This window comes from Tachysurus fulvidraco, chromosome 7 (assembly GCF_022655615.1).
Source record: "Tachysurus fulvidraco isolate hzauxx_2018 chromosome 7, HZAU_PFXX_2.0, whole genome shotgun sequence".
NCBI classification, from domain to species: Eukaryota; Metazoa; Chordata; class Actinopteri; order Siluriformes; family Bagridae; genus Tachysurus; species Tachysurus fulvidraco.
Genome location: NC_062524.1, coordinates 21,185,656 through 21,212,954, shown reverse-complemented (window position 1 = coordinate 21,212,954; position 27,299 = coordinate 21,185,656). Strand labels below are relative to the sequence as shown.

Below are 27,299 nucleotides of genomic sequence, written 5' to 3'. Positions count from 1 at the left end.
AGCACATCAGAGGGACAGCTCAGGTTGTCTGTTTTGGGGACAAGGTCAGAGAGGATAGATTGAGATGGTTTGGACATGTACAGAAGAGGGAGATGGTTATATTGGTAGAAGGATGTTGGAGATGGAGCTGCCAGGTAAGAGTTCAAGAGGAAGGATAAAGAAGAGATATATGGATGTGTTAAAAGAAGACATGAAGGTAATTGGTGCGAGAGAAGATGATGCAGAGGATAGTTAGCTGGAAACTGATGATCCACTGTAGCACACCCTAACAGGAAAAGAGGAAAGTAGAAGAAGATGACAATAACTGTAATAAAAGATTTTGTAGTACAAGGTCATTTATTTAAACCTACATTGACTTGGTACTGGGTCATTAAGGGTTGAGTAGTGAAACAGCACCACCTTCTGTGTGTAAAGTGAACTGCTTGTGCAGCTCGGTGCTGTTCATTAAAAGAAATATGGTGTGTTCCTGTACTTGTGCAACACAACACAACTGAAAAGATTACGAAAATATCATTTTCTTCTTAACTGATGAGTTTTTGTTCCTTTTCTTGAGAACACAATTTCTTTCTTTAAATTTATATTGATTATTTTTTCTGAAAAAATAAAGAGAATACAAAGGTGTAGTCTTTAAAGTACTGTAATTGAACGGGTTTACAGATCATGACATGAAGATGAGAAATTAGACACAATAAATACACTTGCTTTGACAATGCTGAAGACTAGGAATATATATATATATAAAAAAATATACGTGGAAAAAAAAAAGAAACTAAAAAATAAGAAAGAAAAAAAAAAACCTTGCATCTAATGAAATTGTTTTAACCCACAGAACAAAATGTGATTACATGTTGTACGAAAGAGAATTTAAATGTTCTATTTTTAAAAAAAAAAAAAAAAAAAAAAAAAAAAAAGCAAAAAGAATACTGACTTACGGTAATAGCACTCGCATTAGCTCTCATTCACAAAAGTTTAAGAGCTTCAGTGCACTACAGTGTAAGAACATAGATCATAATAACAGAGCGTCCTCATATCTGAAGTGATCTGGAGCTGTTTCGGTGACTGTAGTGTTTAATCACTGTTACACTAAATCTAAACCAAAATAAAACAACAGATCTTATCCAAAGCATATTGCATTTACACCTTTCATAATTTGGTAAATAAACAGGATTATACAAGCCTCTGTATATGTTAAAAAAAAAAAAAAGTGTAACAAAGAAGCAAAAAATTTGTGCTGCTACGTTGTAGTGAAATTATAAGAGTAAAGGGTTTACAAAGGGCACAACGATGCTTATTGACTCAAGAGCACAAAGAAAAATTGAAACCGTAGTATAGAAAAGTGCAGAGTCGGCCTGCGGGAGGAGGTTCAGTTTTCTTTATTGTACTTACAAAAGAAGACATAAAAAAAAATCCTTCATATTTGCGTCTCTTCATTTGATTCGGATTCTTGAGCCAGTGTCTGTCCTGTGCGTGTGCGTATACACATTTTCCAAAGATGTCTACAGATTATCCTCCACTTATGGATGATTATTTAAGCCAAACTCCTTTGCCGTGGCTTGATTCTTGGATACAGCTGTTGAGGGAAAAAAAAAAAAGGAAAACGTCAGTAGTGTTCCACATCTAACTGCATTATTTACTTCTTATGGAACTGTTAGTCATGTCAGAGCACATAGAACAGCGCAGAGCTATCGTTAAGAGTGACGTCTCTGACACGTGGGTGAGGTATAAACAGTTTGTATGATCGAGCAGTTAGTGCTGTTTATTAATGACAGCTGACCGTGAGGTGTATTACCCATCGTTCCTCACAGCACCGTTTCAGTCGGTCATGTTGTAGAAACGAGTGATTAAAGTAATCTTATTTGACCTGCCTGATCTCTCTAACCTGCAAGTGACATCATTGGACTTTGTAATCTCAAGTTTGGATAAAGTTTCTACAGTTTTGAGCCTCACCCCGAGCAGGTTCCTGGGAATGTAGCCTTCCTTGTCGCCCATGCGTGCCCACCACCACTCGATCTCGTCCTCGTCCTCTCTCCTCACCACGGTCATGCAGTCTCCCTCTCTGAACTGCAGCTCGTCGTCTTCCTCACTCTTGTAGTCCCACAGCGCGTAGACCACGCCCCGGTTCATGATGCCCATTTTCTCCTGCACACCTGTGGAAACGGATTCATCAACCATTCATCAATCAAGACATTACAATCTTAACTGTAGATGTTTTAACAGTGAAGCCGCAGCAGTCTATAATCAAGGAGCCTGACAACTTTTCTCATCCAAACAAAATTAAAGTTTGGACTAAAACTAAACAAATAAATAATTATGAAGGACACTCTGGCTCTGTGAAGGCCAGGCATTAGCACGTGTACCGGTGTTCGGATCACAAGTGGACGACTTAGACTAGGGGTCAGCAACCTTAAACACTCAAAGAGCCATTTGGACCCGTTTCAGACAGGGAGCCACAAAAAAAACTTTTGACATCTAAAATGAAGATAAAACTGCATGTATCGTTTTTTACCTTTATCGAAAATACAGAAAAAACTGTAGTGTCGCATTTATGAAATCAATGAACTGTTACCAAGTAAACGAAATTTTATTTCTGCAGGAAAACAAAAATGACGCTGTGTTGAAGGTTACTTTCAAATAAAATGTTCAGTGTCTAATTTAGTCCTCTTCGTATTCATGACATCAACATTTTAACTTGCCGGCTGCAGCAAACCAAAAATGCGTCTGCTCCTGTGTGTCGGATTTCCCAAGTCGGCAGTTACGACGCATATTTTGAGCGACAAAATAAATTAAACACGGTTTAATGTTACAAGAGCATCATAATCTTAGAGTTAAATTTTTTTAAAAACTACCTAAGTAACATAAATAAAATAAATATTTCATTTAAATTTATTTTTTCAACTCTACAGGGAGCCACAGCAGTGGGATGAAAGAGCCACTTGCGGCTCCGGAGCCGGGGGTTGCCGACCCCTGCCTTAGACGCATAACACAACTCAAGCTTTATTGTCATTCTTCCACATACACTGTATGCAAAAGGACTTTTGTTGTTTTCGAACATAATTGTGCTCGCACTTTAACTGTGACGTCACCAGACTGTGCTTTGAGAGATCAGATCATGATGCGTCTTCCAGTTCTTAGCGCTGAGCAAGTACTAGTTGGTATGTGTGTGCATGTAGTGCTAGGATGTGGCATGTTATGCAGTGAGATGAGCACACGCACCGTAGAGGAACTGTGAGCACTGGGTGTAGCCCTCTTCCATCTCCTCACACTTATCTGCAGCCGTCTGCATGTCGCTGTATGTGGCGGCGAACACAGCTGCTCCGCACTCCACGAGGAACTTGCACACCTGCACGTTGTTACAGGAGGCGGCACAGTGCAGAGGAGTCCTGGTGCACAAACACAACCTTCGTTATTTTACATCCTCGTGTTACACAGACGCACTGTATCAAGACTAGATTTTGATCCGTGCGCTACGCTCAAGTAAGCTTGTTTAAAAATATGATGAATTCGTGACTAGGATTTATATCTGGATTCAGGACGTAGGAGGAAAATGAAATGCTGCTGATTAAAAGAACTGATTCAGCTCCCGAGATACAATGATCTGATCTGGTTCCGAACTCACCAGCCGTCGCTGTCGGCAGCGTTAACATTGACTCCGAACTGTACGAGGAATTTGACTATCTCTGTGTGTCCGGCGCAGACGGCGTTGTGTAGAGCTGTGATCCCTTCATCATTTGGATGACTGGGGTCATCGACCTGCAGATCAAACCCCCCCCAAAAAAAAGTTTATTTTTATGTTGAATGTGGATTTGAACAATCCTTAGTTCCCTCTTAGTTTACTACGTTCAGCAACGGAAATTGTTGAAAAGAAAGAATAAAAAGAAAAACTCCACCCAAGTAACACAGAAATGTTGGGAAATGATTCAAAGTTAGGAAGAATAAATCCAGCAGCACTGCTCATAATAAACAAGGATCATAAATGACATTAAAGTATAAAGACATAATAATAAAAAAAGAAAAAAACAAAAAACTAACCTCATAGATGATTCTCTGCACCAGATCAAACTCTCCCTCCAGAGAAGAGTCTAGCAGCAAAGCCAAGGGGTTAAACTTCACTCTCATGCTATGGTCCACGCGCTCCGATCCAACCTTGCGCAAATTGGTCCTTTTGCCCTGAGGAAAGCAGAGGTGTTGTTTAACTGATGTTCGACTACCTTGGTACACGAGATAAAGTGTATAATTTGTGCTCTGCGAGGTTAGTTTCCAGCGCAATCCGGCAAGTTCCCTTTAAATGAGATTATACAAGGCGATTACGGTCCTGATTCTCTCTGAATAAAGAACTCATTCAGGATTTCTTGGAGCACGGCTCGTTAAGAACTAATACACGGATGCAATAAGAAACGGGTCATTTTATTCATTTCTGCTACGAGGGCCTCGTCTAAAATACAAGAGAATTAAAGGAGCTTTCGTGGCAGGACGGACCTCTTAGCGTTCATGTGTAAAGTGCTTTATTCTGATGAATAGAGCCACCTACGCGAGTGCAACCGAAGTGTATCCGATTACAGGGCAATAAATAGACTATTTAGTTCCCTACTTTTGAACAAAATAGACTCTATACTGGGATTAATTATGTAGCCCAAGGCAAGGTTAGTCAACACCAACTAACAAGCAGGCCAACTGGGAAATCATGTGGGTTGTGGGATGTCATGAATAAACTAGTAATGGTAAGTAAGGGCTTTTTTTTATACATTATAACTATACATTTGTTGTAATGATGTTTCTAAGACTTAATTCGTCATTCAGTTCTAAAACATTGAATAGATTTTTTTTTTTTTTAATTTCTTGAGACTTGGCTTTGCATTTTTCTTTGTTGAAACCAGAGCAAGGCGGCATTCTGAGACTTGTGTACTCACTGGTGGTTGAGGCACCTGTCCCATGACCTCTGGTGGCTTCATGTTTAACGTGTCGTCCCCCAGAGCTTCCTGCTCAGCACCGCTTGGATAAGGAGGAGGAGGATACGGAGGGAACTCCTCTACGTAGCTTTCGGTGGGTAACGGGAGCAGCTCTTCGACCTCCAGAGGAGGAGGAGGAGGAGGAGGAGGAGGCGGGTTTAAGAGAGCGTCTTCGGGGCGAGGAGCAGGGTGCGATGGCGGTGGGGGTGGGATGAAATCCTCGCCGTCGATTTTCAGGACGTCTATTGGTGGCAGTGGGTCAGCAAGCGGCTGTTCAGGAGATGTGTGTTCTGCTTCTTTGGTGCTGACAGGCTTGGGCACTTGTTTCTCGTCCTCTGCTGAAGAGGGAGGACTGACTATGGTTTCCATGGCAGCCAGGGTGGTTTTCTGGTAGAGAAGTTTCTGGATGTTAGGACCGGCAGGACCCTCGGGTTCAGTGATAGAGCTGCGCTTTTTTAGAGGCCTTGGGGCATTGCAGAGCTTCTTGCGTAGAGCCTCCAGGTCCATGTCGCTCTGGTTACGGTACGGGTTGGAGATGAACGGCAGCAGCTTGGTGGGGCTCAGTGGTCGTGGGATACGTTCAGTCTCTTGGGTCTCGGGCGCTGGAGTGCCGTTTGTGCCTTGGTCAGACTCCATGTAGGGGTTGTCCACCTGCGATGACTGGGACAGCTGGCCTGCGGTGATCACAGGCTTCCCATACACTAAAGAGGAAGCAAAAAGGAACATGAGTGGTCAAGTTATTAAAATCAATTGTATCCCAGTTTCCTAATAAACACATAATGCCCACTCACTGCTAACAAAGTTGAGGCGGTTTTGTGAACGGTTCAGGGCTCCATGTATACTTTGCTGCAAGCCCTTGCCTACTGCTGACTGTTTTGTATACATGGAGTAGATGGAGCTGGCTGCCACGGTCTGAGGTTTCTGCAAAGAAGGTTCCTTGGGCTCTGGGGTGAAAGGTCGTACAGTGGCGGCTGGTGGGGTTTCCTGCTTGGGTGGTAGGGGAAGTGTGTTGCTTTGAGTCGGAGGAAGAGGCGTGCGATGCTGCTGGCTGTTCACTTTACCCTTGCCTGGGAAGGTGCCAGCGCCTGGGAAGGGCAGATTGACCTGTCGGGGTTTGCTTGGGACAGGAGGGGGAATTTTGACTGGGTTTTTTGTAGCGTTCTGCAAACAAAGTTCAGGAAAAACACAGTTCAGAGGCAAAGATATTAGGCTGCGACAGGTATGTATGTTATCTAAATGCATTAGACACAAACGGTTTTAGTTTTTAAAGGGCCAACATATGAACACAAATGAGGTGCATCTACTAAGCTTGTGTTTGTTTTCCACGCTAACCTGGGCGTCTCTCGCAAGGTCGTCGCTGCTCTGATTTTTGCGTAAAGAGGCTGTGGATGGCTCGGTGGACTCAAACATGGAGATTGGACGTGGCTTCCGGTCCTGATGTCCTCTTTTCATCAAGTCTGGGTCATCTGGAGCTGCAGGGAGAGAAGAGAAGGAGAAAAAGACCATTTTTAGCATGCCGGTCATAACTGGAATTAGTGGAGCTCTTCTGGCGGTTTAGTGGATGTAACCCGAACAAGAAGAACACAAACCATAAAATAACGTGAACAACTTCTTTATTCCATTAGATGAATGATTTATGTCTAACGAAGCCCAATATCCACTAAGGAGATTGTTTAAATAAACTGATCAGATAGTATTTTTACATGTATTAATACAGAGTAACGTGGGCTGCTTTTCCACCAAGAGAGAACATAATACTAATAATCATTTTATTGGGTGTTATTAAATAGTGAGCGCGGTCACCTTGCTCTGCGCTTGGCATTTGGCTTGGCAGGCGGGGTAAAGTAGACGAGGCGTGGGTGCTGTTGGACTCTGATGGAGAGGAGCTCCAGTCAGACACGTTAAGCACCTTTGACGATGGGAGGCCTGGAGAACGACAAGTTACTGCATTTACTTTACAAATAATAAGAATCACTTTCATGTCATATCATGGCACAACCACCAGTGGGCACTCAGCACTGTACACTGTACTCACGGTAAAAAAATCTGCCAGATAATCCAAGCATTCATCAATCAAAGACAGCCTGGAGGGAGTATTTAATTAAAATAAGATAATAGTTGGTGTACAGAATCAGCTTGAATGCAGAGCGGACGGAAAATCTCTGCATTCCAAGTCTGAGAAAACGACGTGCCATGCTCACACTGCAACAGAAAGAGCCCCTTTTATATAGCGGTGTGCTTTAAAACCTTAGACGCTTTAGAATAATTATTCAGAGTAGACAGAAGCTTGGGTTTCATCTTGGCTGAACTCAAACACGCTTAATTCTCATGCACACAAAACATCTGGGTAGCTTTTCCCTCGGCCTGCAGCTCTTTCAGTGGCTTAAGCAAGGACATAACTTCTTTAAAATAAACAATAGGAATAAATAGACATGGCAGTAATAGGATCCGATGGGATTTTTTTGAATAGAAAAGAAAAAAAATGTGTCAATACATCAAGAGTTAGGGTATCAAGAGCCACAGGACTGAGGGCGCTATATTTGAATAGTCGGGTGTCGCTCTGCTTCTTATGTCTGAGAATCGACACACCAGGGAGAAATGGCCACCAGCTTCTTGGCTGCTCCTCGGAATAGATTCTGAAATTCCGATTTAGAAAGAGGATGCAGGCTATTCTAACGATCTCAGTGAGTTATTCTAACAATCTTTATTACGTCAAGCGTGATATCATTAGATTACATAACAATTGTCTGGAGAGCAGAAAGTCTAGAGCTTCAGTGGTGCTTGAGAGAGCAAATTCAACCCTTAGAGTGTAAATCCGGTCCAATTTGTCCTAGTGGGCGGGACGGCTTGGTGAACACTTTCACCCCTGTCAATCAGGCTGAATGGAACCAATCGCAGGTGACTGAAGAGCTCAGTTAGCCCCATCTGCTCTGGGATGTTACATGAAAGGCAGTGGATGCGTGACAGGTGACGGAAAGTGCTCGGCAGTAGCGGTGCGGTGGAATCAGAAGGGAGGAGTCAGTGCGAGACGAGTGCGTCACTGTATCCCAGCACGCTTATGTGCATGTGCTACCTCCTGAGTGACTTCGGAGGCGTAGTGCAGCCCTGTTACAACAGCCGTCCCAGAACTCTCCTCCCCTGTGGCGAATTCAAACTAATCCTCAAAGTCACAGGACACACCACACACAAATGTACGGCTATTTGTGCCTGATGTTCCCTACAGTTAAACTGCAAACACGATTGGCTTTGCTCAGAGAAGTTGTCATTTTCACACAGCTTTCGTCCTTCGTATGGCAAAGGACACGAGTTGGTGAGATGTTTTCAGAGACAGTGAGTGCAATGCCGTATGTATGCGCTGTACCTGTGCCAGGTTTGGCTGGAGCAGTCACCGTGCCAGTGCTCTTGTCCTGAGGTGGCAGCGTGGCAGTGCCGTCGGGGTAGGTGGGTTTCAGCAGGTCGTGTCTGGCTGGGCCGCGCGGCACTGTAGACGACTGGATATACGGCCCCACTGCAGCCACACGAGACTGACCCGCTGACAGAGGGACCTGGCCATCAGAATTAGCCTAAAGTTTAAACAAACAAATAAATTAAACTTTTTTCTTTTTCTAATTATTCTGCCCATTTTATCCTCGCTTAAGACTTGCACAATATTACAAACCAAGCATTCATGTCAAAACACGTTCGCATAAAATGGAATGAAATAAAACAGGCAAAAAATTTCAAACGATGAACAGAACGTTTAGAAGAAGAAAAAAAACATCAAAAGGAGTGAAAGCTAAGTGAAAAAGAACAGCACAAAGAAAGGGAATAACTGGCTGCAGATGCGTTCTGAATTCGAACAAGACATTTTTATAAGCCTAAAGAACTGATATTCACTTTCCAGAATAACATCCCCCACCCCCCACTCCCCTCGATGTCAGTTTTTAAATGATCGTCATCTTGATATACTGTCTCTGGCATTAGAGCTGCAGGATGATGGCATTAATAGCTTTAGATATAATGGACGAACGGATTATTAATGCTAAGAAGTGCTTAAAGGAAAGGAGGAAAAAAAAAAAAAAAAAAAAAACACTTCTGATTTCTTAAATACTGCCAAGTTTCACATTTCACCCTCTGACAAAAGAAACCGTGAGCTTTTTTCAAAATCTCTTAGGCAGCTGGAAAAAAAAACGGTAAAGGGGGGAAATAAATAAATACCAATAAAAATCTGAGTAAATTATGCAAGCCCATAAATCCGCTAGCAAAATGAGGATGACCTGCATGGATGAACCACTAAATGTCCAAAAGAGGAGTTTTACCTTTTTGGGTTGGGTATCTTTTGAAGCCTTTTCCTTAACGGGGAAGCCATTCTTAAGAGAAACAAGAACAAAACAACTTCAGCACACTGGAGTACAGACGAGTACACTTTTTGTCTTGGTGTTAGAGAAAGAAGATCCCGGTTGATTGACGCACCAAGATGAGAGGAAGAAATGCGGTTTTAGTCAGACAGGAATGAGGACAAAAAAAAAAAAAGAACGGCAGTCAGAAAAAGCCCAGCGAATCCTCTAGCAACCCTGCATTCCTGGTAGCGTCACCAACATTTCTTGGCAGGGAGAAAAGACTCGAACATCACCGCTTTGTGTTAGTTTCGTTAATATTCTGTGCAAAAACCAAAGCGTGCCTTTATAAGAAATCCACCTACACCATTTTTATGTTTTCGTAGAAGAAGAAAATAAGAACAATAAGATTTTCTGTGCTTGGAGGAATCTTGAGGGATGATGCGCAAGTTCTCCATGTCTAGCCTTTTTATTTATTTAATTAATTAATTCTTTTGGAATCAGAGTCAGGAAAAGTATTAGTAAATAGTCCTTGTTGCAGGTTACGGTATAACACACGGTACCACAAGCAACCACCAAAACACCAGAGAAAAGAAAAGGCAGAACATTTGATTTACAGATGTGTTCAGATTAAAATTCTAAATATCTAGAAAAACGGTTTCATGCTTTTTTTTATACTTGGATCCACCAGGGGGCGCTGTACAGCATAGTGATTACAATCTGTTTGTAGATGAAGTTTCGGAATAACATTATTCCATTGGTCAGTAAATAAACTGGTAGAAACGAGGGACTAACTTGAAATGAAAGATTCATCTCTAGTAGAGGAAAAAACATTCATAGATAATAAAAAAAAAAATCATGTGGCTTGATAAAATATAACTGTTCCACTACAATTCCACTTTTCTTCTGTCTGTGGCAAGCAAGAGTGTGTGTGTGTGTGTGTGTGTGTGTGTGTGTGTGTGTGTGTGTGTGTGAGAGAGAGAGAGGAATAATCCTCATTATTAAACACAGCAAAAGTTTTACTTTCTTCCAGCTCAATATTCAGCCTGTAGTCCTGGTGTGTGTGTGTGTGTGTGCTCTGACCTTGATAAGCCTAACCGCGACAGAGCACAGGAGAGAAAATCTCCCAGGATAAAGGCGGTGCCGATGGCAGTGTGTGCTGTATTTACTAAACAATGCCCCAATCTGACATCCGTCATGAGCAGACACCCGACGTGAGACGATGCAGACATTCGACCTATGAGATAACGGCACTGTCTGTGTGTCTCGCCTCTTAAAAAATGCTCTTCAATAAATTGTCTCATCCTGTCCTGTCTCCACAGAAGAGGGCCTTGTGTTTGAGAGCCGAGGGGAATGAAAACGCAGAAATAGACTCTGTATGTGAATGGTTTATGGCATCAGATTAAACCATGAGAGGCTGAGAGGTGGCACTCGGACCGTGAAGGCGTACTTCCGGAGTAAGGAGTACTGACTCGAAGAACGATCTGGTTGTTATTCAACTGGTATTTTGACTTATCAGACATTGTCTATCAGTATAAACAAATGAATTATTTTATCCCTGCAGGTCTGATATAAAAATGAGTCAGGATATTTTTTCCCGTTTTCTCTACGAGACCTTTGTATTTTTTCCCCCCTATGTTGATAACCTTATGCAGAACTTTATGAACAAGCATCTCAGAGAGTAGAAATGGGTTTGATAATATCATTTACTTTAAAGATAGAAATATTTGCGGGGGGGGGGGGGGGGTATTGCCCCTAGTGGAATAGATTACAAAAAAAGAGAAATACTTATAAACGCAGTCAATCAGAATTTTAAGAATTTGTAGTTTTCATATGAGCTTCACATTAAACACCAAAATTGAGTGACACATGACAAAGACATTCAGTGCTGAACACGGACACAACAAAACGGGCGCAAATTCCATTTCTGGCCTTAAAGGTTTAAATGTGTTCAGCTTTATACTTATGGAACCCTACGACTGCTGCTCTCTGCATCAAAATACCACCAGAGGTGACTTTTCTTTACATTATACATAAAGACTAACTGAATCGTGAATGCCGACGTCTCAACCAGCTACTCGGGTGTTGACAGAATTCACCTAATTAAACACCCTGTTGTTCCCTGTTTGTAGTTAAGTTAGTACGCTAGTGTTTAGTTGCCCTGGTCATGTCTGCTATTTTAAATAACTTAAATGTAATACGGTCAGCTACAGACAACTTTTAGACACACCTTGCTTCTTCTGAGGTATGAATCTTAACTGCGCTTACTACACTCAATCAAGCTGATCATATGCCCCTTTTACACCGAGGCAGTTTGAGTGCTGGTTCAGAGTCAGAGCCTAATTTAAAATCAGTTCTTTCTTTTTCGACACCCAAAGCACCGGCTCTGACCCGGGAAAAGTAATTCTTAAGTAGCAACAAAGCGTTGCTGGTCTAGACTTAAGAACCGCTTGCGTCAGGGGCTGTGGGCGGGGCTACTGTTAGCACCTTTGGTCATGTACCTTAAGTATACTAATGTTTATGATATGATACATTATCAGCACACATGACAGTAGGTAGCTACATGCTAAAGCTAACTTTTCTCTGTTAATGATAAAATAACGTTATGTACTTTCTCGATTACAACCTCCGTTTATACAGATTACATGTAGCTGCACGTACATGATGGATTCACCGTGTTTGGATGTTAATGTAGGTTCATAAAGCCATGAGCATTAACAGTAAAGCAACATCCGCCATTGTTGTTGTGTTTGCCGCTGCTGCGCTAACGTTGCTGGGAAACGTGACACGTATACAGTGACGTCAGACTCGGCTCTGTGATGGCTCTCTAGTCGATGGAAAGGCAAACCGGTTCTTAGAAGCAGCAGAACTTTGAACCAGCACCAGCACTAGCTCTGAACCAGCACCTGGCTCTTTCTTGTGGAAAGGGGGTACTAGATCACCTCAGATGGTGGCTTGATGCATTATGGCCACTTGTTATATAATCATGACCTTGATTTGAAGCCAGTAATTTTTGTGTGTGTGTGTGGACAAGGTAGTGATGGCTCAAGAGTTAAAGGCTTTGAAGTCAGGGGTCTGTCATACTCTCGTTTAAAGCCCTAGATCCTTTCTAACCCAGGACTCTATCAGAATATATAGGTGACAAACCAAGGTGCCTTCTTTGACAATCTATACACTGATTTGTCCTGGGAGGAGTGTGATCGTGTGAGCACTCACCGGAAGGTTTTCTTTCTGCTGTAGAGCTGCTTTCTTCTTCCAGAGGCGATCGCGGAGCTCGCTGACCCTCTTGTCCATTGTGGCCACCTCCTGGTTCTTCTTGTTCAAGTTCTCTCTCTGCTGCTGCAGCTTAGAATTCTGCTCCTGGTTCATAGTGTTCCTCAGCTGATTGGGAGGAAAAACAGATTGACATTTTAAGACCAAGGACATCAAATATGTGGTCAATAAAAACAAACAAAAAAAAAAAATACGGTCAGCTTGTCAGTGTTTTGTGAAGGAATAAAGACTTTAACTGAACATTTTTTGGTTGAAAGAATTTGCTGCATCCAAATTCAGTCTAAGGTTCTACAGCTTCTGTAGTTTTTTTTGCTTTCCCTAGAATGCTTCCTTCAAGCTACCACTTGTCCATCCTTACAGATCTCAAATAAACCTCTACAGCAATCATTTCAGGAGCATCTCCTCATGTCCTATGTAACAGACAGAAGGCAAATTTGGATTCGCTTTAAAGCTGGAACGGTGTTGGCAGCACTTAAAGAGAAACATCTAAAATCAATAATGTTATTGTGACATTATTGTTATTATCCTGTGATGGAGCATTTCTATCCTCCAGCTCCGTCCACAGTGCATGAGGCCTGCTGGATGGGGCATTGATCAAAAAATAATCAAAAATTCCTTTGGCTTCACCGTCGACAGATCTCAAACTGAATAGACGATTTGGATTAGATTAGGTGTCGGGCAGCGCAACAAAGCTGAGGAAGGCTTCGTATTTCTGCAAATGTTTTTGTTGCAGTAACGACAAATGGGAGGTAGGAAGACTGTATAGTTCACCTGATCCACTGCCTCTCCTTTATCTCAATAGATACACAAACACACACACAGCTAAAAGCTGAAATTTAGACATAAATGCCAAATCACAAAAAAAGATCAATTGAACTAAACCGATTTTAAAGGCTAATTGTGATAAAAATCAGTCACATTGTTAATACATTGTGCAATACTGCATTTCCTGTGCTTGTGAGCTTAACACTGCATATTGCAGGTACTTAAACTGAAAATGTACATAGTAATACTATGTTGAAAATCTTAAGTTCCACACCTGCAGCTCTCGGTAGAGCCGATCGAGCTCGGCCACGGCACTCTGGTTATCGTGGAGAGCATCCATCTTGCCGTTCTTCAGCATCTCCAGCTGCCTGCTGAGCTCCTCGACTTTAGACACTGCTACGACGAGCTCGCGCTGCTTCTGCTGGAAGAGATTGTTCATCTGCTCGATCTCCTCCACTGCAATCAAAAAAAGCACACTTGAGAAATCTCTGCTGGGATGAGAGGTAGAATAATATACGGTACGAGAAAATAATGTTCCGGATAACAAAACAGTGACTCTGGTGGCGCCAAATGCTCACCCAGTTTTCCGTTGCTCATGCGCTTCTGCTCCACCTGGCCTTTAAGCGCACGCACTTTCTTGAGCCTAGCCTCCTGCTTCTCCACGTTCTCCCGGAGACGCTGCAGCTTCTCCTGTTCAGAAGCCTGCTGCTGCTTCATCTGGTCTTGCTGCTTCAGGTAGCGCAGCCGCTGCTCCTATAGGCCAAAGGGTCAAGCGTTATGAACAGACGCAAACCTTTTCTGTCCTTATAAACCTTAAGTGTTTGTATATTACTACAAGCAAGTACGCGAGGCACCGGATCAAGACGACACTTGTCATGTCTGTCATTTGGCCATTACTTCTGAATCCAATTCCAGGGTTTTAAAAACCATTTATTTCTATAATCTCTCCTGACCTTCTCAACACTTTATCTACCTTAGAGGCCAGCAGCTGCTGCTGAGCATCGATTTGTTGTTGCTGCCTTGTCGCCATCTCCTGCAGCTCCCCCAGAGTCATGTCCATGCGTGGAGCGGCCACCTGCAGAACACAAAAACAACACTCGTCTCACGTAAACATGCATCACACACAACTTTTCTCACAAAAATTGAGTTTCGGGAAAGAATTTCTTATACCGTTCTGTGTTCAAACTTTTTTACACAAGCAACCATCAGTCATGAACAAATACCAGACCTCTGAAGACTCACCCCATTCTCCGTCCTTCTATCAGGGGCTCCTTTAACACCGTTCCTCCTCTGTTCCATGCTCCTGGCATTTCCTGTAAAATATTTATAAATAATACATGAATTATCTACCGTGTGGCACAACATGCTCGAATGTTCAAACCTGAGCCAAGAGTGATCGATGGCCTGTGACGAAATGAAGAAAAATAAAAAGACTTTTGATGGATGCAGTGAGGTCACACACAGGTTAGAAGAATTACTCAAAATTAGCATCAGGCCTCGTTAAAATAAAGGACGCTGTGTGGTCCAGTGACTGGTGATGAGACACAAATTTAGGGTCTCTGAACAAGAAGTCACAGCTCATTGAGAGAAATAACGTCACATGACTAATAAGTCCAATCATCCTCCGGCATTTCCATAAAGCTTACAGGATACTCTTACAGCTGTTTGGCACGAAGCACCTGGTTCTCCAGCACAACATTTAAAACAGTACTTTACTTCACATATACCAGAGAAATCTTAACATTGAAGATGTGGAAGTACTGATCCATCTCCCACATGGGGAACGTTATTAAAGCATTTTCCCACCAAGTCACTTGTGTTTATCCACTTCACTAATCACGCTAAACTCAACGCCATATCGTACTGTACTACACTAATCACGCTAAACTCAACCCCATATCGTACTGTACTACACTAATCACGCTAAACTCAACCCCATATCGTACTGTACTACACTAATCACGCTAAACTCAACCCCATATCATACAGTACTACACTAATCACGCTAAACTCCCCCCATATCGTACTGTACTACACTAACCACGCTAAACTCCCCCCATATCGTACAGTACTACACTAATCACGCTAAACTCACCCCATATTGTACTGTGCACTCATGTTAAATGTGCATCTTAATCACAGTTACAAACTAATCACGATACGCTCACCTGAACATGACTAACACACTAACTCACCAGATATTGTACTATGAAAGTCATCCTGTTACACTACTGAAATCACAGAACAACACTGTAATAAATCAAATCAAATCAACTCACCTGAATTGCACCGTGAAGAAAAAATAAATATATATATTTTTTAATCACACTAAACTTAACAGTCTCATGGCTCCTATATCGCTGTTCTTGCACTGTTGTTATTAACGGAGCAGAACTCACCTGGCTCACGGCCGAGCGTTCTCTCGTGGCGCAGGAAGAAGCGGACCTCAGATCTGCGTGATCCCCAGCGCTGCAGTATCTCTAGCATCCTCTCGCCCTCACCCACTGCTCGCTCTGTGCGCGCACACACACACACACACAGACAGAGAGAGACAGAGAGAGAGAGAGAGAGAGAGAGAGAGAGTCAGGTCAGTGCACACCAATAACCTCACCATGCAAGGACAGCAGTGACTGAGTGCTGACACATGCTGCTGGCACAGAGTCTGTACTGAACTGCTGATGAGACACTCCTTCAGAATATTTTGACTCACTTGAGAATTCTGAAGGATTACTAATAAAAAAAAAGTCCTGGAACTGACTGAATGAAGGACATCTTAAACACAATTCAGTGAATCGGTGTACATCAGTACATTTGTAGACTTGTGTTTATTTTGTAGTATAAAATTAAGTCTTTTTTTTGGCTCTTTGAACGTCTGTGATCTCGACCGTTGCTGTTGCATTTCCTGTTTATGCCAGATCACGTTTCTGATTGGATACTAATCGCGATGTGTCTTGAGCGCCTGACAGCATTCCCGGAGTCTTTGCACACATGCGCTTAATGCAGCATGGTGTACGTCTATGAAGTGTGCTCGGTTCTGTGTTATCTCCTGTAGTCCTGTGTTTTATATAGCACCATTTCACCATGTAATGCACCAGACGTATGTGGTTGAAATGACAAGAAAGGCTTCTTGACATGACCTGAGCTTAGCTGCACATGGCACGGTGTTTAAACTGATGAAGTACAACAGAATTAGTACAAAATATAATGTGCAAAATAAAACAGTATGTAAATATAATATAATATAATATAGAAGGGTTATGAGCAGAACATAAAAACTTCTCATTAATATATTCTCCTTCAGTGAGAACAGCTGAGAGTAAACATGTGTAGACTGTGTGTGTGTGTGTGTGTGTGTGTGTGTGTGTGTGTGTGTGTGTGTACAGAAGTATATTCGAATATATTTGGTGTCATTGAATACTCCCAGACTGCACTGAGGCACTGCGTCATCGTTGTTGTGAATTCTTTTCATTCTATTAGAACTGTGCATCGTGCCCACGGGAAGTAAGTACTTTCTCTTCAACAAAAACCCCTGATTACTATCCACATGAATGCTGCAGAACCGCTTCAGCTCGACTGGCCGCCGCTCCACTTTCCACTTATCCACATACCGGTTAGTCATTAACTCGAGACGGGTCCGATGCCATCGTGAAGGATGTTATTGTTTAAAATGTAAACTGTGCGAGGCTCAGCACTGCGACTCTCGAAGAATGGCTTCCTGTCTGTGTGATGCAAGGCTGTGCTGATCAACACTGAGGTGCAGAGGTCTTTCTGGGCACTCGAGCTGAAGATGCCGAGCCGAGCGTGCTTGAAAGAGATGTAACCATGGCGACAGGCCACAGAAAAGCTGAAACGAGAGCCTGAACCTGGAGGTTTCTCTCTTTTACATAAGAGCTCAGAGTTTATGTAGTTTGTTATTCAAACAGGCGCCACACGGCATGCCCGATGAGCCTTCGGTATACGGACACGGCTTTTGTTTTTAATAACATGCTGTTTCTTCATAAAAAAAACGATATCTGCGGTTGATTCAACAACGTTTTTTCTAGTTCAGTGGAAAGAACAATATCTAAGAATAAAACGTTTTCAAATGTTTTTGATGACTGCCGATCTGAGCACTGATTGTTGTCTACAGTGTGTGTCTGTGTGTGTGTGTGCGCGCGTGTGTGTGCACGTGTGTGTGAAAGAGAGAAAAAGAGTGAGTGAAAGCGAGCTTATTTCTCGTACCTGATCCTCTCCACATCTCAGATAAGTGGCAGTCCATCTCTCCCGGTTCTTTGCAGAGCTCCACCACATCGCGGCACATCGTCTCCGGAGTTATTGGCACCTCCGTGAAATGCTGGTCGTTGTTGCTGAGATACACGGTCAAGAACATCTGGCAAGAGAAAGAGAATTCTGTCAAGTGCTTAGAAAAACAACTTTGCCTTCCAGAACCTGATGGACTTAAAGAGGACGCAAATAAACACACCACCTGGCATGGACCGGTTCATCAATTCCTGCTTCCTGTCTCATGATTTAGTTCCCTAGGAACCAGGTTAACAACTCGCAATGTCTTTGTTTTGTTGTACATCAAAGCTTACTTTACAATTTGAAGTTTGGATTAAAACCGTTTGAATAAAGCAACCAGTACAACAAGCTACTAACAATAAAAACTCTATAATAAACACAGCTGACAATCAGCAGCAATTACTGCGGTGTGAGCACTTGAACATTACGTGCATGTGTACAAAGATACTACGTTTTATTTAGCGATCGTTGAAGCACCTACAATGGAGATAATGACACATGGAGTTTCATGACGGTGTGCTGATGTGTTTTGGGGGGGAAATGACCGGCTGGTAAAGTCGAGTGGCTTTCGATGCGTTGCACCTCACTGAATCGAAACAACAACACGATCAGTTTTAGGGGAAAAACATCACTGTCCACGTATTCTATGTGAAGGGTTTGGTCCATCAAAAACCTTTAAAGAACAAAAAAAATAAAAAAACAGCAACAATTTTCAATGACGTCAGAATGGAATTGAGTTTTGTTTGTCTAAAGCTGAGGATTCCTGCAATACAAGACACTGTTCTGCTGACAATCAAGGAAACAATCAATGTTGTAGCTCAGTTGTTAAGGCCATGCATTACAAATCCCGTTTGAGAACCACTCAACCTATTAAACTAAGAAAAATTTTTTTTCAATAATACAAGAGGCAACACCTGCTCTCTAAAGCATTCCACTCTACAAACTTCCTGTGATGTAAAACCTTCAGCAGTAACGTCCCTAAAAGTAAAGCATCGACGTAATCGTATTTGTCTTGGCTGGAGCGTAATTTAATCCCTGCCAAACGAAAACAAACTGATGATAAAGCCCACGTCATGGAGTTCCCACGTTTTGCTCTGGAAGCGACGTCCTTGTGAGTGGTTCATGTTTGTAATGGATGAAGGACACGAGGGTTTGAGAGAGCGAGTAGATGAAGGTTGTACTGTTCCGATCACTCAGCACTAACTTAATGATCCACACAGGACCTGTGTTGTGCTGATCATGCTGAAGGAGGAGGTGGAGAAAAATAAATAAATAAAAGAAGTTGGTGTGTGAATAGATGTGACCTTCGTTTGTTGCCAACTATGCTGAATGTCACCTGTCTGGCCCAGACGCAAGGAGAAAAACATACAGCTGAAGGTGAAAGACTGATGAGGAGGTTTTAAGCCAGACACAGATAAAGAGTGAAGAATAGATGAGGATATATTCTCATTTCCGTTTCATTCACACGGACGATAGCAACATGTTCAACAACGGAGAGCGGAACGTTTTATCTGGGGTTAAAATTTGATGTGTTTTCATACAGACAGCTGTCTGCTCCTCTTCTCAAATGTAAGAACAGGGCCGATGCTCGATACCTGTAAGCCCCAGGGCTGCCAAGGCCCTTATTCCTCACTGCTCCAGGTTCACTGTATCACGGCTGACCCTGCATGCTGACCCTAACTTCTAAAGCTGGGATGTGAAGAAAGAATATCACTGTGCTGTAAAGTCTAGCTGACAAAAATAAAGGCTATTGGCTTTACAGACTCCTGGTGAAGACGAATGAAAACCAAAACAAAAGAAAAAATTTAAACACTAACCCGAACAGATGAATACTGTAAATGCTACCGAAAAACTAGGGGGGAGAACACAATCGATGACCTAAATCTAATACGAATCCAACTAGACGCAACGTAAACCTCTGTAACGTTTGGCCAAGTGAATGACAATCAGAAGCGCTTCGCAGAAATCAACGCAAATCATGGAAGCCCTCCAAGATGTTTGGCGGAGATTCAAATAAGTCGGCATTAAATCAGATTTTCCACAGGTTTCGACGAGACGCGGATGACGTGATCACGAAACGTATACACAAAAAGCCCTCTTCCCTCCACGCATGTGTGAAATACGAGTGGAGCCATCATGAAAGTAATTAGGTGTAAGTAATTAGCAAGTAATTTCTTAATACTAAGCAAAGAACGTGCACGTATGTGATGGAGCGAGAAATCCAAACGATTCCATGAACCAGCCGTGTGGAGTGTGTGTGCTTTTATTCGGCAGCAGTGTCACATGCTGTGTCTTCTTTTCTCAGACTGAGGCATGTAGGTAAGAGATTTCCAGGTGCGCTCGATATCCTGTCATGTCTGGACGCTGTTGTGGAGATGAAAGCTCGAAGCAGGATTCTGGCCAGGAGGTTAAGGCAGTCACAGATGTACAAAGCTCGGGTGTTATTGATTCGAGTGCCATCTCAAAGCACTTAATGCAGTTTGGGTAGAGGACGTATAAAGCAACAGACCCTTTTTTGTTTCCTTCGCAGGACAAACCTCCCCGAGTAGAACTGCACGAATAGTGATCGCGTGCTAACTGACGAGCTCGGTTCTCTTTACATTCTGCACTGGGTGTGACTGCTGTCACTGGGCTGTGTCTCGAATCGAATACCCTCGAGTGACGTTTTGAAATATTTCCTAAGCTTGAAAATCCAGGACACCCAAAACTGGGCTTTCAGTAGCTTTAAGGGGTCCAGAATCAAGCACTGACTAAAATAGGCTAGAATACTAGCGAGAAGTTAGTCAGTGATTGTCTCAAATCAAACACCTGTGCACTATTGTAGACCATGCGTGTATGAATGTGAGATTACAGACTGCAATATATGATGTACAGCATTTATTTGCGCAAACAACTGCAGGTTAAATGTGGCCGTTTTGTGGACATCATGTAAATCGACCTTGGGGACACGGTGGCACCTCTGGTGTGTCCAGAGTCTCCAGGTTTTTGATCATACTGTGTACTGCACTAAAGAGTCAGGACCAGCGGGCCGACTGGCGGAACGAGAGAATGTTTGAGTCACTCCCACAGATTAAACAGACGACAAGAGATAACGCGAGCATAATGCCACACACACAAACAGAGAGAGAGAGAGAGAGAGAGAGAGAGAGGACGTAGCCTCAGGCCTCATGACCCTGGTCAAACAAATCATTTGTTCCAGGAAATGAGCACTTCGACCATGGAGACAGATCTTTGTTTTTTCTTTTACTTCACAACAAGAGCAGCATTTGAGGTCGGCTCTGAAAGCTGATGCAGTGTTCTGACCTGGGCGTTGTCGAACTTTACGCAACAAAAGAAAAGGCAGATGACTGAGGTCAATAGTGCGGTAACAGGATAATGAGGAGGCTCGTAACATCAATAAAATGACAAATTGTAACATTCATTAACTTCATACACGAAGTGTGATGTGAAATTTAGATCCCGTCACGGACTGGAGCAGTGTTTAAGCCTCCGAGAACAAAAATAAATAATCGACTAATGTGCATTATAATTAATCCCCCCAAAAATACTTTCTCTATAATTCACTTTGCTTACAAATTGATTCAGTATAGCTCTGTCACTTTAAACTTTATCTAAATTTATCATCACTACTTACACTTCCTGGATGGAAGAAAATGTTGCACTAGAACACCTCACAAGAACACCACCTATCTTGTTTCCTCAACTCAAACATTTCTCCTTCTTGTCGGGTCATCTTTTTGCTCTGTCTAACCCTTGTTTACGTATAACGCGTGCCGCCGAGCCCCTCGCTGACATTACATTAATTCAATATGTTAATAAACACAACATGATTGTATAACGGTAAAAATTCAATAAAATGAACTAAAATGAAACAAACACCACGATCGACGGCAACAACAGCAGAACGGCAGAAGAGTCGCCTGTAAAATAAATGATTGAAGCGTGACGCAGAGTACAGCGCATGGAGCACGGCGCGTTAATGATGCATGGACGTCTGGAAAAAACAAACGGGCTGAAGCTCCTGCTTGGGCGGTGAAACGCACAGCGTTCCAGGTCGATAGTGTTACGTGACGTGCTATAAAAGCGGCTCGATAAAAGCCGGTAGTTTTGCGGTGGCTCTGTGAAAGAATGTTTTGAATAAAATATTGAATATTTAAAATGCTAATGAAATCGTTTCACAAGGGCAGTAAAGTTGAGCCTGGATTGAGGTTAATGTTATGTAGAGGACATTTAGTCAAAGTGAAGTTTGTCTTCATATTAATGTTCTATTTGTGTTTAGTTTGACACAAACAAATTTTTATGTCATTAAATATGCGACAAGAGTAAACGTGAAAAAAAAACGCTCCATATTTCCACAATCATGGGAAAAAAGACAAAACGCCTTTCGAAACTATGACTATTATTATTATACACCACCAAGCTGAGCTTCAGTGGAAAACTCTGTGCTCGTGTGTAATGGTGACACTACGCCACGTCATTTAAATAAGCAAATCGCTGGCAGCCCTGACGCCTTGTGGCAGTCTGTACCGGGAGCAGACATCTCTTATCAGAGTTCAGCAGAAGACTCCTCACAATGCGCTCTCCCACGCCGTGAAAAGAACGCAGGAGAGCGTTTTTACTGCCATGGGGGGAGCTCTTTGTTGGAGTGTAACATTGAAACGTTTGGCACGGAGCACGAGATCGACTGCACTGTTTTATAAAGCGTAATGAGAGCAGGTGAACAAAAAGCCAGCTGCTCTCCTGAGGAGAGAAAAACACAGACGAGTCACACCACACACAGTAAAAGACGATAAGAGAAGTGTTTAGGTCACAGTTTATGGGATTTATTTTATTGCCTTGTTTCATCTCTCACCCGCTCACATAACCTCGCCTCTCACCTCGTCTCACTCTCAACCCCAAGCTGCGTTTGTGTCTTTTTCCTCAGAATGGATTATGAAATCAAATGCTAGTTTTTAAACGGTACAAAATGGTCTCAGAGGCACTTGTCGATTTACAGACCAGCTTATCAAAATAAAAAAATTTAAAAAAAAAAAAAGACGCAAGCGAACCTCTGCAGAGCTGTTCGGATGACGTGGATCAGAGTGTGAATGGCCGACCCACTCGTGCTACACAACATCAGTCGCTTGTGATCTGTTGTTTTATAGACACAGGGGTGACAAATCTCACACACACAAACACACCAATTTCTTGTAGAAGCTTCATCACTGCTCACAGTTTGCCCTGGTTTTCTTCTACAAACAGACAGATGATGAACTGGATTCAGTGATCATCTGCACAGCACAGAGGAGGATCGTTATTTTTTCTCTGCCTTCCTCAAAACATCAGGATTTCACAACCACAGAAATTCATGAGAAAATCCAGCAAACTCTGCAATATTTGGAGAAATTTTTCAAAACCAACACAGATTTTCTGCAGACTTGAGCCAAGAAAAAAATTTAATCTTGCAATGAAAATGCAATGTTTCTATTTCGACACAACAAAGTGGGCGGAGTTCCTAAGAATCCAGCCCTCTTGGCTACTGTGTTTGGGAATGACAGAATAATTGCCCCAGGATAGAAAACAAATTTCCATTTAAAGCCTGGGCCATAAACCAGATATCATCTGGGACTAAATATTGTTCTGAAACCTTTGGCTTAAATCTCTACTATATATTTACATACAATCCAAATATCTCAGAACAACAGAAAACACCAGGTTCAAAAAATAAAGTGAAACCATTTATTCATGGAACGATGAACGCTTTTAAATCAGACATTCTGATCAGCTGACTAAACTCTAAAACCATTAACGTGAACACAAATACACCTGATATTAAACCACATTTGGTTGAGGAAGTACAAAGTCGCTGAGTGAGAAAAGCAGCAACAGGAAGTAATACATCCAAAAAGAAAGGAGGAAAGAAAGAAAAAAAAAACCCCACCCTGCACCGGTTCAAGCTCATCACTGCTTGCTCTCATAATATTGACCGTCTCATATTTCTTCACAGCACACCGCGAACGATCAGCATTTCTCCCCTGACTGCATTTAACACGATGTGTAATAAAAGAACGTATGCTGATTAAACTATTCGCCTTTATAATCGATCTACATAATGCTGAGCTTACAAGCAGCTCTACTGAAACAAAATAAAATCATTTAAACCCCACATCAAACCCACTTACATGAATTGTTCCAGACCTAATAAACCGAAATATTCAAACCTAAAATGCAATCATTATGGAGGTTTTCAAATGATAGGTCATGTGCATTGAAAAGATCTAAAAGTGCAGCAGCAATGAGGGGTCCAAGCACTGGTTACTACTTTTACCATTTCAAAGCATTTGTTTGCTGCTGCTGTGTTCTGGCTTTAAGCCGTGTGGGTGGTGGCCTGGGAAAACATGACGAAATTTTAATATCTACTAAAATATACAGCAGTCTGGTTAGTGGTGAGTTGGGAATCTCAAGCTCTACCTAAAGACGGTGATGTGGCGGCACTTTAGTCTTATTTGTCTCATCACATATTACCTCTTCTCACAGCATCCAAAGCTTCAACATCTAGCACTACACCACACGGCCGTGTACCCGTCCGCCTGGGTGGGTTGGAATTCGTCTCTAACTTAACGATATATCAGCAATCTTTGCCTAATCCCTCGTTGCAGAAATCTCTGAATTCTAAAATCTTTCCTATTCAATTCTATGGTAACTGACATCACCCTGCGATGCCAAACTTCTCACAGCAGTAATTACAATGCAACCACCAAACACCGCCGATATTCCAACAGAAATAAATGTAACAGGTTTTTCATATTGGAATTTCCACTCAAATCGATTGCTCAGCTTATAACCCAGCTTGCAATAATCAGGATTATATAACTATTATTCGGAGCAGCACTGCGTTCACAGAGGGACATCCACGGACAAGAATAAGCCTTTCATTGAGATATTTTATTCCCGATGTTATGTACAGAGGGCCGGCTTGTGATACTCATTACTGTGGAAAAAATGTTTCAGAACAGGCTCCATTATAATAAGCATTTCCTTTACAGGGCATTTTGTTGTATATGAAAGTACCTGAGAGAGACCTGCCCAGTGTGAGTCATTACACGGCTGTGTTCAGCTAGTTTCGGTTAAACAAGAGAGTCCTGACTGTTTTAAAGGTGTATTAGGGATGATTTACTGGTTAAGCAGGTGGGTTCGACATTTAAAACATTATTTATATACCTATCCATCCTAAATCTTATCTGAGAGTAAAATAAGTGTTTTCCAAATTGTATTGGTTTGAAATGAGTATTGCGGATGCCATTTCTCTGAGATTTTCCACAAGTGTGGAACTGTGAACAATTTTGCTGCGAACTTGTTGCGTGAGAGAAGAGGGGACGCTTGCTTTTCCCCTTTTTAGATTAGATTAAAATTTATTGACATTGTTTGGACACACTCTAAACTATATAAATTATGCATGTGTGTAACTAGGTAACGGCGTTCTGTCCCGTTACATTGACGTAAGTACAAGTACAACTCACCATAATTATATTCCCTGCTTCATACCTATAAGTACTGCATTGTCAGTAATCACTGTCAGTAACCACATCATCAGTATATGTTATACACACTGCTGCTGCTGTATATTGTACAAAGCATAATACTTTTATTTGCACTACCATGTACTCTCACACTTTAGATACATTATTGATCTGTCATATATTCTGTATTCATATTTAATTATCGTACTGTCTATATTGTCTCACGATGTCTGTATTGTCTTGAATAGTCTCTTGTCTTGTATAGTCATAGATAGATAGATAGATAGATAGATAGATAGATGTCATTGCATAGTACAGGTACACAGCAATGAAATGCAGTTTGGCATCTACTAGAAGTGCAAAGAGTAGCAATTGTGCAAATAGACAAGTGCAGATAAATATGTGTGATGTATAGGTATATATGTAAACATGTACAGTAAATACTATAAAGTCTATTAGGCACAACGTACAGTAGGGTATATAAAGATACACAAAAATAAAATAGTGCAGATGTATGTAAGGCACAATATGTGTAGAGAATGGGGAGTATAAAAAATACAATATGTACATCGTGTGTATATTTGTACAAAGGTTATATACAGTATTTTTAGTGCTCATAGTTAGTGTTCTAATGGTGTAGTGTAGAGTTCACTAGTGTGATGGTGGATGGAAAAAAGCGGCCCCTGAACCTGCTGGTTCTGGTACGGATGTTCCTGTATCTCTTTCTTGATAGAAGGTATAGTGTTATTTATGTCTGTATTGTATTGTATTGTATAGTATAGTGTTATTTATGTCTGTATTGTATTGTCTTGTATAGTATAGTGTTATTTATGTCTGTATTGTATTGTCTTGTATAGTATAGTGTTGTTTATGTCCATATTGTCTTTTATAGTATAGTGTTATTTATGTCCATATTGTCTTTTATAGTATAGTGTTATTTATGTCTGTACTTTTGAGAGTCACAACAGCTGGAACCAAATTCCTTGTGTGCATCAACATCAACACACTTTGCCAATAAACCTGATTCTGATTCACTTGCGTTTTCCTACAAGCACAAATATATATATTTTACTAATGAAAGAAAGAAATACTTTGACTGACCGGAAACTGATCCAAACACAAATAATGTTTAAGGGCCGGAAATCACTTCTCCAAACGTGTTTCTTCATTCACTTCATACGACTGACTTGATTATCGTTGCTTATCCCTGTATTTTTATTTTTTTTAACCATGTTCTAGATATTTTCTGTTATTCACACAAATAGTCATTTTTTTAAAAGACTTATTTCCCATTTAAAACAGATTTAGAAAGAAAATGCATTACCGGGTATAAATTAATTGTGTAAAATTAATCATAATAATAATAATAATAATAATAATTGGTACTTACCGGCATCATCTTGTCTTCGTAACGCATTTAAACGATTTAACTCCTGAATTTTCCTTTTGTCCGAAAGCGGTTTGCTAAAATTAGCTCAATTAGTCTGATGTACACAGAGAGGAAAATTGTACTTTTCCTGGGAATAAATTAATCCGGACTTTGTAAAAAAAAAATAATAATAATAAAAATAAAAAAAACGAATTAGAAAGTCACCGTGTTCTTTTTTTTACTTCATATCTCAGAGGAGACCTGTTGCTTCGGTCGACTTTACCTCACACCATTTAACTGTGTTTGTTAGCTTAGCAGCTAACAAGCTAACCTGCTAACCAGCTAAATAAAAGTTTACCAACTACTTTGTTTCCTCTTGGGAGCTGAAACTGTGTCAAAAACGTCTCAACCAAAACATCCAGGTGTAAATATCCCCGTTAGAATCCACTTTCCGACTGTTAGTTAGTTAATAGTTTGGCTCGCGTTTTCAGGACATTTTTCCCGACGTGACGAAGAAGGACAAATAAAACAGCGTCAGTTTCGGATATCACTCCGACTCCCAGTACAGAGGCGGAGCCACGCCCACACTCACGCGCTCATCCCATTGGAATTTAAGCCCTGCCCCACACTTATGATTCCTGGCTGCGTTCCAAATCACATCACACAGCACTAGAAAGTGTAGCGCAATATGTACACTATATTACTACGAATGCACTATTGCTATTTGGAACGCAACCAGTGCCTTACTAACATACTTCAGAATCAGAATCAGGTTTATTGGCCAAGCGTGTTATACCATACAAGACAATACAAACATAAATAACACTATACTATACAAGACAATACAGAC

The 27,299-nt window shown here is 41.6% G+C and overlaps 1 protein-coding gene across 3 annotated transcripts; it reads right to left on the bottom strand.

The window, feature by feature from the left end:
- Nucleotides 1-884: 884 nt before the first annotated feature.
- Nucleotides 885-27,041, bottom strand: tp53bp2a (tumor protein p53 binding protein, 2a). Of its 3 annotated transcripts, XM_047816506.1 has the most exons (19): nt 26,471-27,040; nt 17,522-17,669; nt 15,700-15,813; nt 14,543-14,613; nt 14,274-14,375; nt 13,879-14,053; nt 13,575-13,756; nt 12,479-12,643; nt 9,245-9,295; nt 8,308-8,509; nt 6,750-6,872; nt 6,279-6,418; nt 5,738-6,107; nt 4,908-5,647; nt 4,030-4,167; nt 3,617-3,750; nt 3,214-3,380; nt 1,948-2,147; nt 885-1,570 (listed from the first exon to the last, which is right to left on the bottom strand). In XM_047816506.1, the coding sequence occupies exons 1-19, from the start codon at nt 26,495-26,497 to the stop codon at nt 1,529-1,531; spliced, it is 3,291 nt and encodes a 1,096-aa protein (XP_047672462.1). In that variant the 5' UTR covers nt 26,498-27,040; the 3' UTR covers nt 885-1,528. The 3 variants fall into 3 exon arrangements, with proteins under 3 accessions (XP_047672462.1, XP_047672463.1, XP_027030279.2); XM_047816507.1 differs by lacking the exon at nt 6,750-6,872 and having other exon boundaries at nt 26,471-27,041; XM_027174478.2 differs by lacking the exon at nt 9,245-9,295.
- Nucleotides 27,042-27,299: the final 258 nt, after the last annotated feature.